The 18,273-nt window shown below is 43.6% G+C and overlaps 1 protein-coding gene across 1 annotated transcript in view; it reads right to left on the minus strand.

Moving 5' to 3' along the window:
* Positions 1–18,273, minus strand: part of CNTNAP2 (contactin associated protein 2) — a 1,803,519-nt gene that overhangs the window by 1,249,133 nt on the left and 536,113 nt on the right. The window contains exon 2 of the mRNA XM_053266196.1: positions 4,132–4,251. Within this exon, the coding sequence (XP_053122171.1) occupies positions 4,132–4,251 (120 nt within the window). The remainder of the gene's footprint in view (positions 1–4,131; positions 4,252–18,273) is intronic.

The raw sequence follows: 18,273 nt of genomic DNA on the forward strand, positions 1-18,273 counted from the left end.
CCTTCAGTTTGTAGTGAGGTCTGCTGCCTGGACTTCCAGTTCTGTGGTGCCAGAGTTACGTCCAAATGCTAGGAATGCAGTCTGGTTGCTTTTCAATCGGAGTTGAAGGAGGAAGCTCATCCCTCATTCCGTCTGTTATTGGCTTCCGGGACTGTCCTTCAGTAAAGAAGTAAGCCCAGGCAGCCATTCCCCTCCTTTTTGCAGTCAGCAAGAGTGCAGATACGGAACTCTCCTGAATGTCCAAATTTGGACAGGAGAGAAGGGGGAGGGGGGAATGGACCCACGGGTCCATTGGACCCACGGTTTGATATTACAACTGAAGGTGGCCTACATGTTTCCTCACTTGCTACCCTTTTCCTTGTTAGTTCAATTGCACTGGATTATAACACATGCCATCTCTGGGGATAGCCATATCTTTTCATACTCTGTAAAGATGAGCCACAACAGAAAGGCAGGGGACTGTCAGGGTGATTTACCTTTGCTTCAGTTGCTATAACCTTGCAATTGTTTATTTACTCTATAAATAGAAAACCTTTCATGTAGAGAGGCAATCCATGTAACAATCACAAAGTTGTCCAATTGCTGACAGGCATTGTTAGTGATGCATTTCCTCTAAAGAGTAGAAAGGAAAATGGATTGACTGCATCAAATGGCTTGTTTTGAGCCTTGGTGAACCCAGAGCACACTCAATCCTTTATGAGGTGACTGCCAGATGGCTGACAAATGGTTGTGTTAATCCAATCTGGCAAATAAAGCCACCAAAGTTACTAGTGATCCTCCTCACTCATGGGTACATTGTTTATTTATGGGACATGGTTGACCTAAAAGGAAAAAAAATAAACACCTATTTATGAAAGAAGTTCAATTGGCTGGTTGAATGTTGCCAGCTTTTTCATGTCACAAGTGCCCAGCTATTTACAAACTTGTGGTAATCAGTGTGACAATATGAACATACGAAGCTGTCCTATACCAAGTCAGACCACTGATCCATCTAGCTCAGCACTAACTACCCTGCTGGCAGTGGCTGTCTACAGTTTCAGATAGGAGTCTTTCCCATTCCTATCTGAACATGCCAAGGATTGAACCTGGGACCTTTTGCATGGAAAGGAGGTACTCTAACACCGATCTATGATCTTCCCCTAATATTAAGAGATAAGCCACCATCCAATTTCCAATCTTTAATATCTCTCTGTATAAAAGTCAGTTCCTAATACTCTGTCACACTCTAACATGTCCAACAAATGGATCCTGGGATAAAGAAGTGAGGTTGCCATCTGGGGAATTTTTGAAAGAGGGCTCAATGTTCCCCCAGATGTTGGCTGTGATATCTCCCAATCATCCAATGTACCCCTTAACTTTCTTCTTCTTTAAATAAATCATTCATTGCCATTCATTCTGGTGGGAAACACAAATTGCTACACTTGGAGAGACTGTTGCAAGATGGGCAAGATCTGCTTGCCACCCCTGATGAGGGGTGGCCCAACCCAAACTAATAGGGATCGGCAGGGGGATGTGTTCTATACATAAAGATACTCTCCATCCCTTATGTCTTTGTCTTTCTGATACTGCTTGTGAGTGATAGTCATATTCAAACAGCCAGTGTGGTATAGTGGTTAGAGTGCCGGACTAGGACCGGGGAGACCTGAGTTCAAATCCCCATTCAGCCATGATACCTGCTGAGTGACTCTGGGCCAGTCACTTCTCTCTCAGCCTAACCTACTTCACAGGTTTGTTGTGAGGAGAAAACTTAAGTATGTAGTACACTGCTCTGGGCTCCTGAGAGGAAGAGCGGGATATAAAATGTAAATAAATAAATAAATAAAATATTGTATATTCTGAGGCTGTTCTCACGACCAGCCTAACACAGCCTGGGGCAGCTCAGCCGGGATTAGGCTGGTTGTGAGAAGCAGCGGGATCCCTCTGCTCCCAGCCTGCCTAACACTCTTAAGGAATCCAGCTACGTATTAGCAGAGGCTAAGGATGCACTTGCATCCTTACCCCGGCTACCAAGTATTATGTGTCTCCTCAGGCTGATAGGGCACCCATCTGATGGGGGAATCCCCAATGCAACTCAGTTGCATGTCGAGCACTGTGGGATATCCGGAGTCCGGAACAAATGCCAGCTCTGGATCCCTTCACTCTGCTCTGTGTCTCACGGAGCTACAAGGATCAGAGCTGCTGACAATGGGTGTGTGGGAGGTGTGCCAACAATGGATGGTTTGTTCATCTGGGGGGAAGCTTTTCCCCGCACTTTCCCAGCCCACCCTTGGCGATCATGAGAATCGCCTCACTCTATGTTCCAGTACTTTGAATGATAGTATGCCTAGCAGGTGGGTTTTTTAAAAAATGTATGTTCCTCTTACTTACACAATGTGTACTTTGTTGTTTGACAAGTGCCCTCAAGGGGACATAGTGTCCCACCAAGCATGGGGCTGTGTTGGGACACATGTACCCCAACCTTAGATCCAGAGGTACCGGCCCAGAAGTATATGGAATTCAGGCCTGTGTCTGATTTCATTTTATATTAAGAGTTCAATTAAATGCCTGGACTCAGGGTGAACTGACACCCAGATCTCAACTGCTTTGTGAAGGAAGAAGCAATCCAGCATTGTATTGTGAAATGGGCACTCACAGAAACACAAGGGCTAGGCCTGAGCTAATCAATATGCTAAAATGTAACTCACTATCAGAAAATGTCTGTGAAAGAGGCCAGGGGCTGATCTCCCCTTTCCTGTTGCAAGAAGTCAATGTTAATCTTTGTCAATGATTGCTCTGCTATACTCAATTTCTCTCTATAGAAATTCAACATAGGTAAATGCACACAAAGAAAACATCTATAGACTTTAATTCTTACTTTACTAACACCTTTACACCTCATGGAATCAGGCTAGCAAATCTGGGACAAGAGAAGGGGCCCATTTGCAACTCAGAGATGCAGATTTGCCTTGGGCAATGTCCCCTCCTCAAGCTAGCAGCTAACAGAAGATGAGATTAAGATCTCTCTGGACTGGCCAATATCCTGAATAATTGAAAGGCATTATCCAGAAGGTAACAGCAAGTTGTCACTTTTTGGGACCCAGGAAAGATGATGGGAGATCAAAGGAAGATATAACTATAAAGAATAAGGCTTACTGGACAGAGAACTAGCAGTCTCTTGCCTACAGGCAGTCTTGTGCCTACACGCAATCTTGTGCCTACAAGCAAGATCTGCTCACAAGCAATCCCAGAGTTTGCTGCTAAGCCGCGGGGCAACAAGCAGGAACTCTGTCCATGGACAGGAGCTGTCTGTGACTTCCACTGCACAGTGAGAAGTCTAGACTTCCCCAGCCATGGTACCTTCACTCTCTGCCTTGCTCTGAGCAAACTGTCTGCTTGACCACCAGAAGCCAGACCACCGCTCCCAAGTTGCTGTTCCCAGCCAAAGCCTATCTCCTTCAGCTGAAAGATCCACCATTCTCAAGCCTCTGATCCTAGTAATATGCCACCCCACAAGCCTTGGATCCCTCCATCCTTTCCCCTTCCTTCTCCTTCTCTCCACCCTCTACTAATTCCTGATATCCCCAACCTATGCCAGTCCTCAGCCTTCCTTACCACCACCCCTTTTCCGTCTATATCTGAATTATATTAGGCTCTAGGAAGATTTAATACACACACATATGTTAGTTAGGAACACTGGGTGAATATTGTTGCTGGCTAGGGTTGAAATACTGTTAGTAATATTGATAGAATGTTCTGCTTTCTGCTCAGCTAGATTGATGTTGTTATTCTTCTATACTCAATAAAGCCCATTGAATCATTTAGGGTTGGTTTGATCTTCTTTCTTCCTTGCGCCCAGATCCTACATGGTCACTATATAAAAGAACTTGGTCACTTGGTGACACTGATGAGACAGGCCTAATTTTGTATGCTAGCTAATGAGCATATTTAGTATACAAATCAGGCCTGGACCACAACAGCTGGAGAGGCTTCATGGGGTTCAAAATAGCAACGAATACCAGCCTGTGCTGTTGATCCATCTTCAATGGTTTCTAAGACTCCCAAAACTCTTGTCCATTTTTTAGAGTGCCAACATTATGCCAACATTTTGCAGTTGACACATATATAAGACACATGCAAGAAAGAGTCTCTTACCCCCTCTTTTGTTGAGCTTTGCAAACCCTGGCGCGTAGCCATTTGATATAGACGGCAAGGATGATGAACTGCTGAAGGAGGAAGGTGCTAGGCCTGAGACCAATGGCTCATCACATTTTTCTGAAAGACAAAGAAGAGTGATGCTTTTTATAGACACATTTATGGACACATTAATCAATCACTGTTGCAAACAGAGATACCGTAGGAACAAGCTGCCTTTATAAAAAGCCAAATGCTTACAATAGCATAATATCCTACTATGCTTATCATAGCATAATGGAGCTGATCCATTCCACATTGTAGTTAATAACTGACTATCCCTAGATTGCAATGTAATTAGGCTTAATTCTAAAATTGGGAGAATGAAGTAGAAAGTCTGAAAGAGTCCACACTTTCTTCCACTCCATTCCGTACCCTCTGACTTTTCAAAAGGCAGGGGGCAAGATACATGGTGGGGGGAGGAAGAGTGGCAATAGCATTAGCAATGATGGCAATAACAGCAGTGACGATAGGAGCAGCAGCAACCACCAAGCAAAAGATGGAAGTAGGTAGATGAGGATGTGAGTACATTGGTGCACTCTGTACATCCCAGGCGGGTGTCAGCTCACCATGCTACCTTGGTTCAGGGAGGCTTGGCCTCGGAGAACTATAATATCAATGAACCTTCCCAACAGCAATTTCCCAACATCCTACCTCAAGAAATTCTTTCTATATTGATCAAGTTGGCTGATGAACCCTTGTGTGCATGTCACGGAACCTAGTGCATTTTAGAGCATGTTCTAGGGTGCACACACAGTGACTGAAAGGCACATGTCTGGCCTGTTGAGACTCACTGTTGTCTTTCCAGAACTGTAACCTGGAACACATCCAATACTCTCCTGCAGCTACCTATTGCAGTGGAAGGCTGGGCAAGATAGCTTTCAGGCACCTTGACTGCCAGTTTAGCTCTTCTAACTGAGGAATCCCTGACGGGACCTAAGAACTCTAGGGCTCCAGTCCAGGACCTAGTCACCCAAAGCTCCCAAAGATGGAGCCTCCTGAATCCTCTGAGTGTCACTCCCTGGGTTGGATCCCCTCCACCCACCTGGTGGACTCTAGATTTCCACCCCGTACCTTGCAACATTGGCAACACACTCAGAAATACATAGGGATTTCTGACTATTTCGCTTTTTAATGTTGTAGGGAGCTTTTCCATTTCTGTTTAATAGCAGCAACCACTGCATCAATTTCCACTTTCATCACGGCCTTTAAACACAGTTTTGTAGTGCCTTTAGAGGGGTGATTTGGATTATCATTCCTCACACATGATTAATGGACCTGCTGAGGTCACGTCAGCGTGTCCTTGAGTGATGTCAGGATGGGTGCATTTGCGCCACTGCCCCAATGTTATCACATGTAGGGGCTGCTATGGGCTGCTGTTCATCTGAACCAACCCTTAGTTAAAAAGGAAAATGGAAAGAGGGGAAACAGGGCAGTCATTTGTCTGCTCAGAGCTTATAATAAGTATTCTGGTGAGTGGATTTGGTTGGAGAGGCTGCATAACTGGAGGTTAAAAATCTCCCCTCCTTATTTATTATCATTTCTATTATTTTACTCAATAATTATTTATTGCTACTATGAATACAGCCACCTAATGGTGCAGCGGGGAAGCAACCTGCCTAGGAACAAGAGGCTGTTGGTTCGAATCCCAGCTGGTGTGTTTCCCAGAATATGGGAAACTCCTATATCCGGCAGCAGTGATATAAGAACGTGCTGAAAGGCATCATCTCATACTGCACAGGAGAAGGCAATGGTAAACCCCTCCTGCATCCTACCAAGAAAACCACATGGTTCTGTGGTCGCCAGGAGTTGACACCGACTCAAGGACACAACCTTTCCTTTCCTTTACAGTGTATATATTCTGCTCTTCTACAATAGAATTGTATTGAAGGTGGCTAATAATTCAAAGCAATATAGCAGAAATTAGAGGTATCGCCATTACAATATTAAGACATTAAGACATTATACAATAATCATAATTATTCAAATAAATAAATAAATAAATCTGTTTGGTCTAATGACCGTAAATACAATTACAATTACAATTACAATTACAATTACAATAAATAAATAAATAAATAAGAAAATATAAAACAGTTTAAAGCCATTAGCACTGGCAGATCTAAGCAAAATCATACTGGAATAGGACAGTTTCACTGCCCACTGCACTATGCAGGAATGTTTTAGGAGGACAGAGAGGGGAAAGGACACCTTTTCCTTTTCCCACTCTTCAAAACTGCCTGACCCCACTATATAACAAAAGGAAGACAAAACCTCAGCCCCTAAACCCTAACACTCTAACACTATATAACACAGCAATGGTAGTGGGAGAGAAAAGAGGAGCTCTTCCATCCTTCCCTCCCCAAATGCCCAGACACCACACACACCTATACACATGGACTGAAGGACACTACTAGACTCCTGTTCTAGGCTGTTTGGTGCCCTGAACAAGGCGATGCCTTTAGGATGGGAGGCATTGCATTTTGTTGACGGTCCTGCTTCTTCTTCTTCTTTAAAGGAAAGCATGCAATTCACAGACCAATGCAGCCTCCATACATTTCACTGGGCTCAGACAGTATTTTGTGTGTACGAGCCGTACATGGTTATCTGGGCAATCCAAGTAGCAATAACTTGTCCACTACATTTAATCCACAATTTATCAGGGAAATAACTCATTTGCTCCTCATTAATCACTGCAGATGCAGCAAGAAGTGAAATTTCAGAGGCCTAATCTGCCTTTGCCGTAATCTCCATAATCCTTTTAAGCACTTTACTGGTATTGGACTCCGGATAGAGAAGATTAACTCAGAGTTATTGTCTAAAGTGGAAAGGGGGGGAGTTAAAATAAGAATTCCATGCTTTGTTGCATGAATCAGAATGTCTGGAATTAAGAATGTACTTCATGTTAGGCAAAACTTTAAGGAAACGCAAAAATTCTTATGCTTTTACTTCTCAGCAGCTTACAATTAATATGTAATCTTTTAGGATAGATTTTTCTTCTTTTTTGGCATTCATTATTCTCCTTTCCCTTAAGGCAACTTCTTATCAACAAAGGAAGAACTAACTACTCCAATACATTTTGTTTAATCTTTTTAATATATGCACTGCAGCATAGGCTATGAATTGATGAAAATGATCTTCAGTTCATACAAGCAGAGAGATCTAATTCAGTTCCCTGATGGGAACAGCTCCGCCACATATTTTTAATACATATTTTTGGTATAATTAAAGTCCCTGATTTATGAAAAATTAAAGCTAGCCTTGAGTGCTGTAGTCCATTAAAGCAGTGCACCTATGGCTTTCCAGATTACCTGGTCTGGCTGGGTTGATGAGCTGGACTACACTTTCCTGGCCATTCTCTGGGTGGTGCTACAGAGCAGCAATCTTCATGCGGGTATTTCCCTTTGACAGACAGCCGCTTAGGTGGTGCAGAGTAAGATACTGGAGCCCTGGTGTTAGAGTCTGTGGTTCAAACCCCTTATCAGCTTACACATGGATAGGCTGCAGAGTTTGCAGGCAAGTGGCAATAGTGAGAAGCACACAGGGGTAGTATTAAACTACACATGGAATAGAAGACCAGTTATGGGATCTTCTAATATTATTTCTTTGCTTAAAAGCAGCTGCAAGGGGGATTTGGATTGGGGCAATAACACTGAGAGTCATTTGGGCCCCAGAGCAGGGTCTAAGGGCACACGATACAGCCTCCTTGCTGGAGCTAAGCAGGTCTTGGTGTGGACAGTGCCTGGATGGGAGACCCATGTATACCACCGGTGAGGATGGGGAGTTAGCAGATGGCAGAGCATCTGCTTTGCATGCAGAAGGTCCCAGGTTCATTCCCTGGCATCTCCAAGTAGGGCTAGGAAAGATCACTGCCTGAAACTTTGGAGTGCTGCTGCCAATCATGTAGACCAAGGATTCTCAACGTTGGGTACCCAGATGTTATTGGACTTCAACTCCCATAATCCCCAACCAAAGGCCACTGGGGCCAGGGATTATGGGAGTTGAAGTCCAAATGCATCTGGGGACCCAACACTGAGAATCCCTGCACAATACTGAGCTAGATGGATCAATGCTCTGGCTCAGAATAAGGCAGCTCTGTATGTTCTTTGCCTGATATAAATCCCCCTTGAGGTTGGTATTAGTTGAAGCTGCGATTAGTTGTGAAATCAGGGGGAAGAAAAGTTAATATAGGTCCCACAATCCACATTGCCCTCTTCCCTATGGCTGCACTTAAACAAAGCAAAAAATATCATGAGGCTCAATCCCCTGAAATCATTATCTTTATCTGAGGGCAACCCTGGGGGAGATGAGATAAGAGGGACAGCCAAAAGGCCAGTTAACACCACCTTCAAGCACACCACGAACACTTCTCATTCCATGTTTCAAGAGCCAGGAGCTGCAGTGTAGTCGTGTGTCAGTCTTCTCTTGTCTCCAAGTATTTGGGAGAAGGGTAATCACTGCCATGCCACCTAATGCACTAATGGCGCAGCAGGGAAGTAACTTGCCCAGGGAACAAGAGGTTGCTGGTTTGAATCCCCACTGGTTTGTTTCCCAGACTATGTAAAGTAAAGTAAAGTTGTATCCTTGAGTTGGTATAGACTCCTGGTGACCACAGAGCCATGTGCTTGTCTTTGGTAGAATACAGGAGGAGTTTACCATTGCCTCCTCCCACGCAGTGTGAGATGATGCCTTTCAGCACCTTCCTATATCACTGCTGCCCGATATAGGTGTTTGCCAGTGAGGATTCAAACCAGCAACCTCCTGCTCACTAGGCAAGTCAAACACTTATATCGGACAGCAGTGATATAGGAAGATGCTGAAAGGAATCATCTCATACTGTGCAGAAGATGGCAATGGTAAACCCCTCCTATAATCTACCAGAGAAAACCGCATGGCTCTGTGATTGCCAAGAGTCAACACCAATTCGACGGCACAACTTTTATCACTGCCACATGTGCATATCATGTGCAGGGGCATATCTAGGGAAAATAGAGCCTAGGGCAAGCACTGAAATTGCGCCGCTTGTCCAAACATCTGACACCCATCTTTCAGATAACTTTACCATAATAACAGCTAAAAAATACAAGTCAAGCTCATTAATCTTTTAATATTTCAAAAACTATTTAGCAGTGGACGTAGCGAGACCAAAAAATGCTGGAAAACTACAAATTTCAGTATGTTGGGGCTCATGAAATACCCCAAAACTATGTGGAGGCATTCCAGTCACAGATAAGAACTAATAAAATATGATTCCACAGGCGACTGTGCTTCTATGTGTGTAAATTTTTAGGAACTGAATCTTATTTTCCAACCCCAATTGAATCTGTGAACTTATCCTTTTCCGTCCCCCAAAGCCACAATCCCCATTTTAAATGGTTTTTATCCTTGTGTTATATTAGCCATCCTGAACACCTCCAGACTGGGGTACAAATATATACATTATATAGCAATAGCAATAGCACTTACATTTATATACCGCTCTATAGCTGGAAGCTCTCTAAGCGGTTTACAATGATTTTAACATATTGCCCCCCAACATTCTGGGTACTGGGTATAGTTATGTATACGTGTTTACATAAATTTAAACATGTTTAACTTCCCACCTACTGAGCCTAACTCAAAAACACACTCTTTTCTCTCCCTACAAATCCTCAAGCTCATTTTCAAGCAACCATCTCAACTCCAGTTCCACTCTATCTCCCAAATGCCATTTCTACCACTTGATTTTAACTAGGGTTGTGCGTCCCCCCCCTATTTTGTTTTTGGCCCTAATCTGAAACACCCCCATTTTGTTCTTTGTTCGAAATCAGCCAATCCAAAACACCCCAATTTTGTTCTTTGTGCGAAATTGCAAAATCCAAATCTGAAACGTTTTGGATTTCGAAAAATTCTCCCAGGGGAATACTATTGGGTGGGGGTGGTAGTGCCCAATGGGTGGAAACTACCACCCAAATTTTAGCAGAATTGGGCAAAGGGTTGATTTTTGGTGAATTTTTGCAGTATAGGATTTTTCCCATAGGGAAGAATGGAGGTTTCAGCAAAAGTATAGCTTCATGTGGGGGGGGGGGGAAGTGGTGGCCCAGAGCAGAGTAGGGTGGGTGGTAGTGCCCAGTGGGGACAAAGAAGCTGCCAGAATTATTTCAAAGGAATTGGGCAGAGGGCTGATTTTTAAAGATGTAATGGAGTTTGCGCATCTGTAAAGTTCTTCCCCATAGGGAATGATGGACCTCCATAATTCCTGCCCCATAACTGCACTTGTGGGGCACCAGGGTGGCCAGAGCGAGTGGTGGTGTAGAGCACATAGGGTGCCAACCACCCTATGCTAACCCACGGGGTTCTGGGTTCTGTTGTTTCTGTGATGTTTTGAGTGTAGATTCAGATTCTCTGGTAGCATATGAGAGTGGATTCATGGTTTGTCGAAAATCTCATATGCTACCAGAGAATCTACACTCAGAACACCTCAGAAACAACAGAAACCAGCACCCCATGGGTTAGCAACCCATGGGGGTGGTTGGCACCCTATGTGCACTTCACCACTACTCGCTCACGGCAATCCCAGTGCCCCCCAGGTGGAGTTATGGGTCTGCTGAAACCTCCATTATTCCCTAGGAGGGGAAAACCTCAAAGAAGCGTAAACTTCAACAATTCCTAAGAAATCAGCCCTTTGCCCTGCCTTTGGAATCTGAGTTGTGGCAGGCAGCCCTTGGGGCACTGCCACCCAACCCACTGTTTTGCCCCTCAGGCCCCCTTTCTGCCCTGAATCTGCCCCAAAGACATGCAAACTTCAGACATTCTTTAAAAATCAGCCCCTTTCCCAGTTCCTTTGGAATCTGGGTGGCAGCAGGCACCCATTGGGGCACTTACCACCTGAACCACTCTTCTGTCCCCAAAGCCCCCTTTCTGCCCCGAATCCACCCCAAATAACATCAACATCACACATCAACAACAGCAGAGCTTTGGAAAAAATGAGGCAGATTTCCAAAGGTCATGCACATCCACATCCCCCCCGCCCGGAATGCAATTGATCTACACACAACAGTGTGAAACAACAGCAATGAAATGCACACTGCCCCAGTGGCCAATGAGGGTAAAATTTACCCTTAAATTTGCTTAAAAGGAATAAGAAGGCAATTGCCAGCAGATCAGCCCATGCTTTCGCTGGCCAATCTGCAGGCTGGAAGGGCTGGATATTCAAACAGATGTCAAAACTCAAAACGGAGACTGAAGGAGAAAGACTTTTTGCAATTGCAAAATGGAGTTCCAAAACAGCCGAAACAACAAAACGTTTTGTGTCCGAAACAGGGACGTTTTGTTTTGGCTACAACATTTTCTGTTTTGAGCATTGGGTGTTTTGTTTTGGCTACAAAACAGCCGAAATGGCCTGTTTTGTGCACAAAATGTTTTGTATCCGAAACAAAATGCACATCCCTAATTTTAACCCTTTATCCCACTCCTTACCCGTCCCTTGTAAGCCCTGGGTTTATTTTCCACCCCTTGGTCCTAACCACTGTTTCTGGGTTGATTTTTTAAATTAATTATTCATCATCATCATCACCATCACCATCACTATCACCACAATGCCTGAAACAAGTCTTTCTGCCTCCCTGCAACACTTTGGGCAGTTCCTCATTACTCCCTGCAAGGCTGCTTGATCAGGAATCTAGAGATTCATGAGCTGTGTGCGCTCCTGATTTCCGGTTGTAAGAACCTGGACATTTTTGACAATGTCAGGTTGGGACCGTGCCAAACCAACATTTAACCAGGATTGGTAATCTAGGATTTTTGATCACTGGGATTTTCTGGGTTCTTGCAACTGGAAATCAGGCATGCACACTGCTTGTGAATCTCCTGATTTCCAGTTGGACAGCCTTGCTTGAATCATGAACTTTGTGAACTTCTCCCCCTATTGAAATATATTTGGTATAGCATTACTCTCACTCAATATATGACAATTCTGTGCATCAATAGCCCTCTTCATACATTCTACAACTGGGCATACTGTATCTGGGGATTGGGAAAATGGGATCACGCTGGCTAGCCATGCCCCCAGTGTTGATGCACTCTGTAGCTATGCCTCCTGCTCTCCCTCTGTTCTGTCTGCAGAGTTAAGACATTCCCCATGATGAGTACTACAAACAAGTGTTGAACATGAGGGGAGCAGAGGGCATGGCTACAAACTGTCTTTGCACTGAGCACAACTAAGCAGTATGCTTTGGCTCCCCTGTACCCAGATACAGCATACCCACTTGTGGAACACTGGAAAAGAGCTTAATTTAGCCACAAATAGAAAAATCTATCAAGTAGAATGCTCATAGAAATCTCACAATTTTTATGATTCTTTCATGGCATACTAAGGCTGTTCTCACAAGCAGCCTATCCCAGGCTAGGGCAGCCCAGGATCTGGCAGGCTAGGGCAGCCCAGGATCAGTGCCAGGATCTGCCTAATCCCACTCTGAAGCCCGGCCATTAGCTGCAGATAAGGGAGCAAGTGTGCCCTTAACTCCAGTGCCTGGATATTGTGTGTGCCCAAGCACACACAGAAATGGGCGCCTAGAGCACTCGTCCAATGGGAGTATCCCCCCATGCACCATGCTCATTGCACAGTGCATTGTGGGATATCCAGAGGCTGGGATGCACTGTCCTGGCCTCCAGAGATCCATGCTGCTTACAGCAGCATGGATCGTGAGGGTGTGCAGCTTGTGCACTGAAGACAGGTTGAGCCATCATTTGGAGGGAAGGTAGGTTGAACCCTGCATCCCCCCACCATCCACCCTCCTCTCCTCAGTATTGGTCATGAGAATGACCTTGTTATATATTTAACATCGGATTCTTTAAAATGTTGTGCTGGTGTTTCATGAGTAGGAAGCCTTCAAATTGCCTTCTCTGACTATCTGAGTATTTTATTGGCTACTGTGAACTAAACTGAGCAGTAGGGCAGCAATATCATCCATAGGTACAAAGAATAAGTTTTCAACGGGGTCCAGCTCTTCCTTCATCCTTGTCTTAATGCCCAGGAAACTGACCAAACTACAATAGAAAGCTGCCATATAAAAGCAGCCATATACAGAGGGCTTAAAGCAACCTATTTCTAAGCATTTTTCTTTGGGGTTTATTCTGTTTATCTGCTTCTAGGATCATTGCTTTGACATTCATTGCTTGAATGTTCAATCCACAAACATTCTGGAGACAGGATTTTTATAAACCAAATATATTTCTTGCAAGAATTCCTTAAGATTATACTCCATCCTGAATACTTCAATGACCATCAATTTGAAGACTGTCTTTTGAATAGGGCGGGGGGGGGATACCCCAGCCTTTAAAGGTAAAAATTGTGGAATGGACCATGTATTAACAAAATACAGAACATCCCTAGAGCCAGATTTGATAGAGATCGCTGAACAGAATGAATGCTATCAGGTCTTTTGCAGAAGGCTGCTGAAATTGGAAAATGGAAAAAAATGAACTAAAAGGAAAATGTGATATTTCTTCCTTCTTTTATTGTATATGTTTGGATTCCAGATCTTGGGGAGAAACACTGTACTTCTCTCTGGGTACAGTGTTTACCTCTGTAGGCAAATACTGCATTCAGAGAGATCTAGGGTGTGTGACTACAGAGCACCCCAGTGTGGGGAGGGGGCAGGGTTAGGCAGTGTGCTCCCATTCCTACTGTACAATGATGACTACAAATGGCTTGAGAGACTTTCTAAAAACAATTATAGAACTGGAATACAGTTTACTGCAAATTTCTGTTCTTTCAGCATCTTTATGTATTTTCCCCCCATGCACACAACACACACTGAAAAGAACACTGCAAAAAGGCAATTTTGTTATGATTGTATGTTCAGTCTCATCTAGACTAATTTTGTGTAGGGTTTCATCAATGCATACAATCCTATGCACTGGTAAAACACCATGCAAAAACAATCACATTGAGAATTGCTGGGTTAGGGTATTTTATTAATATGCACAACTGTGTGTTTGCATAAAATGCCACACAATAAGTATCTTGATGCAATTAGAAGATCATATCAAGATTGCTTTTTTGTGTATTCATTAATGCACACATTCACGTTGCTAATGTAGAAGAACAAAAATGACGTAAGGGAACTGAAAGCCTTAGCAAGCAAACTGGGCACAGGAAGCATTCTGTCCAAAAGCCAGGAGGTTTTTTTGTTTGTTTGTTTTTGTGTTGAAGACAAATAGAGGATTCTTAACACATAATTTTCACTGTAGAAATAAGACCAAGAAATTTAGAATTTCAAAATCTGGGGAGAAATTTGGATCAAGGGAATTTTTGAAGCATTCACACTCCGAAACTGGTGTTTCAGATATTGATAGCTAGTTGGTGCCAATGTGGATAGTGACACATTTCAGGTGATCTCATGTGACTAGATCTTCATACTTTTATCAAGGTGAGCTGGACTTGGACCACAGGGGTGAGTCCCCTCTGCCCACCCATGCAGCCTCAGAAGATGTAAGAATTGAGCATAGCATGTGGCAACATGCCAATATACCTTGAGTTTTTGTTGCAGCTGATTTTCTGCATTGGATTGGTAGTTCCACCAGGGGCAACCAAGCAGAACCTACCAATTTCTTCCAGTGCTCTAATAACAATAAGATGCTTTGCTGACATACATTGCAGAACAGAATTCATTTCTGCTTCTATTTTTGGAGATGTGGGGCAAGAAAGGAAAACAAACCTCACTTCCATGATAATGAATATCACGCTCTCTATTTAGTCTCTAACAAGCTCTCTCTATGTAAATTCTACATTCCATCAATTTGTGGGGTGGGAGGGAGAGAGAAATGGAGAGACTTAAAATGAGGAGGCTGCTAAAATAAGTCATATTTAGCCTGAGCACATACTTTGCAAGTGTGCACCATACATGAATTAGATAAAATAAAAAAAGATGTTGTTTGCAGGGCCTAGACTACCGCTGTAAACTTGTTTGAACTGCTGTGTGCTTTCCCACTTAGCCTCCGTCAAAAGCTAGAGATGTTGTAAAGACCCCAATGGAAAGATTCCAAGAAACATAGATTCTTTTGGCAGGTTTTGCTGTTTTTTTGCCAACAAAAGAGAGGAAAAAATCCATTCCTTCACTTACTAAAAGCACAACCCTCCAAGCTTTTCTGTTACACAGATACAGTAGGCCTCCTTATATAAGTCAATGTACTGTATCCCGTTAATCAATTATAGAACATCCCTTCTAGCCAGCGTGACAGCAGCAGCAAAGAAATAAATGCGACTCCATTCCATTTATCTCAGTAAGGTGTTAACTTCAAAGACAACCTGGGACCATTTAAATGTTAACATTATGAAGCCACAGCAATCTCCCTTTTGCTCCACTTTGTCCTAATAAGCTCTGGCAACAGCATCTTATGGTCTCACACATGGCTGCTGTTGCCCAGCGCAAGAAAGAAACAGGATATGTTTCCTGAAGCACAGGCAGTGAATTAATGACCTGGTTTTGTTGTTGTTGTTGTTTTAAAAACACGCCTTGTTCTGCTGTTGACCATGCTTGATGGCTGGTGGCAGCTCGATCTGCTTAACATGCAGGCAGCTGATGGCCTATAAAGAGCTGAAAGGATTGTTTTGGTGAATTTGCATCTCCATCATAGGTAATGTTTGACTTTTAGAGTCATGAGAATAAAGAACTATGAGAACATGAGAACTATGAGGACATGAGAATCTATTCTGGATCAAACCATGTTGTTGTTGCTATTGTTGTTTCAAACGTATATGTTGTTGTTGTTTGTTGTTTCAAATGTATATTTATATTTAACGTATATTTATTTTGAAAAATTATATCCTGCCTTTCTGTTATTAAAACAATGCTGGAGGCAGCTTACAACAGAAAGCAATAAAAAGTAAACAGTAAACAATAGTGAAAGAAGACATGAGAACAGTGCAATCAAAAACAATTGGGCAGCGAATACAACATGACAGATCTCATCCCATCAGCAAGTTTAAAAGCTGCCTAAATAAAAATGTCTTCACACAGTGGCAAAGAGCCATCAGGGAAGGAGCAAGACAGGACTCTGAGAAGGGAATTCCAGAGTTTGGGGATAGCCACAGAAAAGGCTCTCATCATCCAGATTAGGGGTTCCCAACCTGTGGTGAGGGATGATGGGAGTTGTAGTTCAGCAACATCTAGAGCAGGCATCCCCAAACTGCGGCCCTCCAGATGTTGCTGAACTACAACTCCCAGCATCCCTAGACACAATTTGTTGTGGCTGGGTATGCTGGAAGTTGTAGTTCAGCAACATCTGGAGGGCCGCAGTTTGGGGATGCCTGATCTAGAGTGTCACAGGCTGCAAACCCCTGGCTCAGATTATCATGACCCCTGCCCAGAGTACTACTACAACAAATAATTATACGCCACTTTCCAACAAAAGTCTCCTAGGTGGTTTACACAGAGAAATAATACATACATAAATACGATGGCTCCCTGTCCCCAAAGCGCTCACAGTCTAAAAAGAAACATAAGATAGACACCAACAACAACCACTGGAAGGATGCTGTGTTGGGGCTGGATAGGGCTAGTTGCTCCCCCACTATTAAATAAAGAGAATCACCATTTTTAAAAGGTGCCTCTTTGACTCAGTTAGCAGGGGATAGTGACTTTGAGTCAGACCCTGAGGAGGCAGGGCCAGCACTGGACTCAGTCTTGGTCTTTAACACCAGGCCAGAGCCTGAAAGAGTTCTGAAACTAGGAGTCCCCTGAAACAGCACCCTCAGAGCCTGAGTCCCCTGAAACAGCACCCTCGGAACCCATGCATCCTAAAGAGCTGGCCCCTCTCACATGATTGCGCTCCTTAATAGCTGTATGCTAGAGCCAGCAACAAGCTAGGCATGATCAGACAGAGCAAATGAAAAGAAGTGCCAGACTCTAGAATGCTGCTCCTTTTAAGTTTCCCACTCTCCAGATAGGGAGGCGGAGCTCAGGAGGAGGAGCCTGAACTCAAAGGTATTTAAGAGCTGAATAAACCTCTGTCTGCTTTGGATCAACTTGCTCCCTCAGAGCGCTCTGAAATCATGTAAGCTAGCAGAACCTTGCCAGCAACCAGGATGGGACATACCCCTCTTCCATATGGGTCTTATCTATATTTTTGAATGCAAATATTCAAGGGAATTCAAATGAGTTTGTATAAGACACATTTTATTTATTATTTTATTTATTTAACATTTTTATACCGCCGCAAACACAAGTTCTCTAGGCGGTTTACAAGACAATAAAAACAAACAATAAAAAGATTAACATAATTCAACAATTAAAATTTAAAAAAAGTTTAAACTATTAAAACACAATTAAAACACAATTAACAGCTTCATTGACAGCTATGCGATGACAAAGTAAAATAGGGCTTCTAATGTGGAGTATATCAGGCTGGTATTCTTCTATAACTGACCCCTCGTTTATGGAACTTCTTGCTAGCTTTGATATTATTCTTTTACAAGAAACTTGGACATTGGATGACCTAATACATGATGGCTTTTTTTCTTACACACTTAAAGCATCACCCAGGGTTGTCCATGGTAGATGTAAAGGTGGATTAGGTGATCTTGTTGCCACCTCATTGCGAGCCTCTTCAAGACTCCTCCCTTCTCTTACACCATTTGCTATGGCTGTCTTGATCTAATTTACTTGTTATAAACTGTTGATCATTAATATTTATCTCCCTCCACTAAACAGAAAAACGCAGATTGGAGCAGTTTGGTTTGAATTGGAATTAAAACAATGAGGCTCTTCTCACGATAAGTGAGAAGAGCCTGGATGGGGTTTGCAGGGAGAGTGGGCTAAGTTCTCCCTGCAAATGGCCACTCACACGACTGCCGGCTCTGTTACGGAGCCGGTGGGGGCTGGGGGGATCGGGGGCCATGTGGCCCCCGGAAGCTGCAGCACGCCCTGCGAGAGTGCGCAGGTCATGCTGGAGAGACCCCCGAGCCAGGAAGCTGCTTTTCAGCCTCCCCGTCGGAGGTCTACTCGTTGCACTGCGGCAACTCACAATCGGAAAGCCCAGGTTAACAGATTGCTCGCTCCACTAACCTGGGCTTAAGGCAGGGGCAATTAAGCAGGTTACCCGCTTTGACTAAACCAGGCT

The sequence above is a fragment of the Hemicordylus capensis genome, chromosome 6, assembly GCF_027244095.1.
Source record: "Hemicordylus capensis ecotype Gifberg chromosome 6, rHemCap1.1.pri, whole genome shotgun sequence".
Lineage (NCBI taxonomy): Eukaryota > Metazoa > Chordata > Lepidosauria > Squamata > Cordylidae > Hemicordylus > Hemicordylus capensis.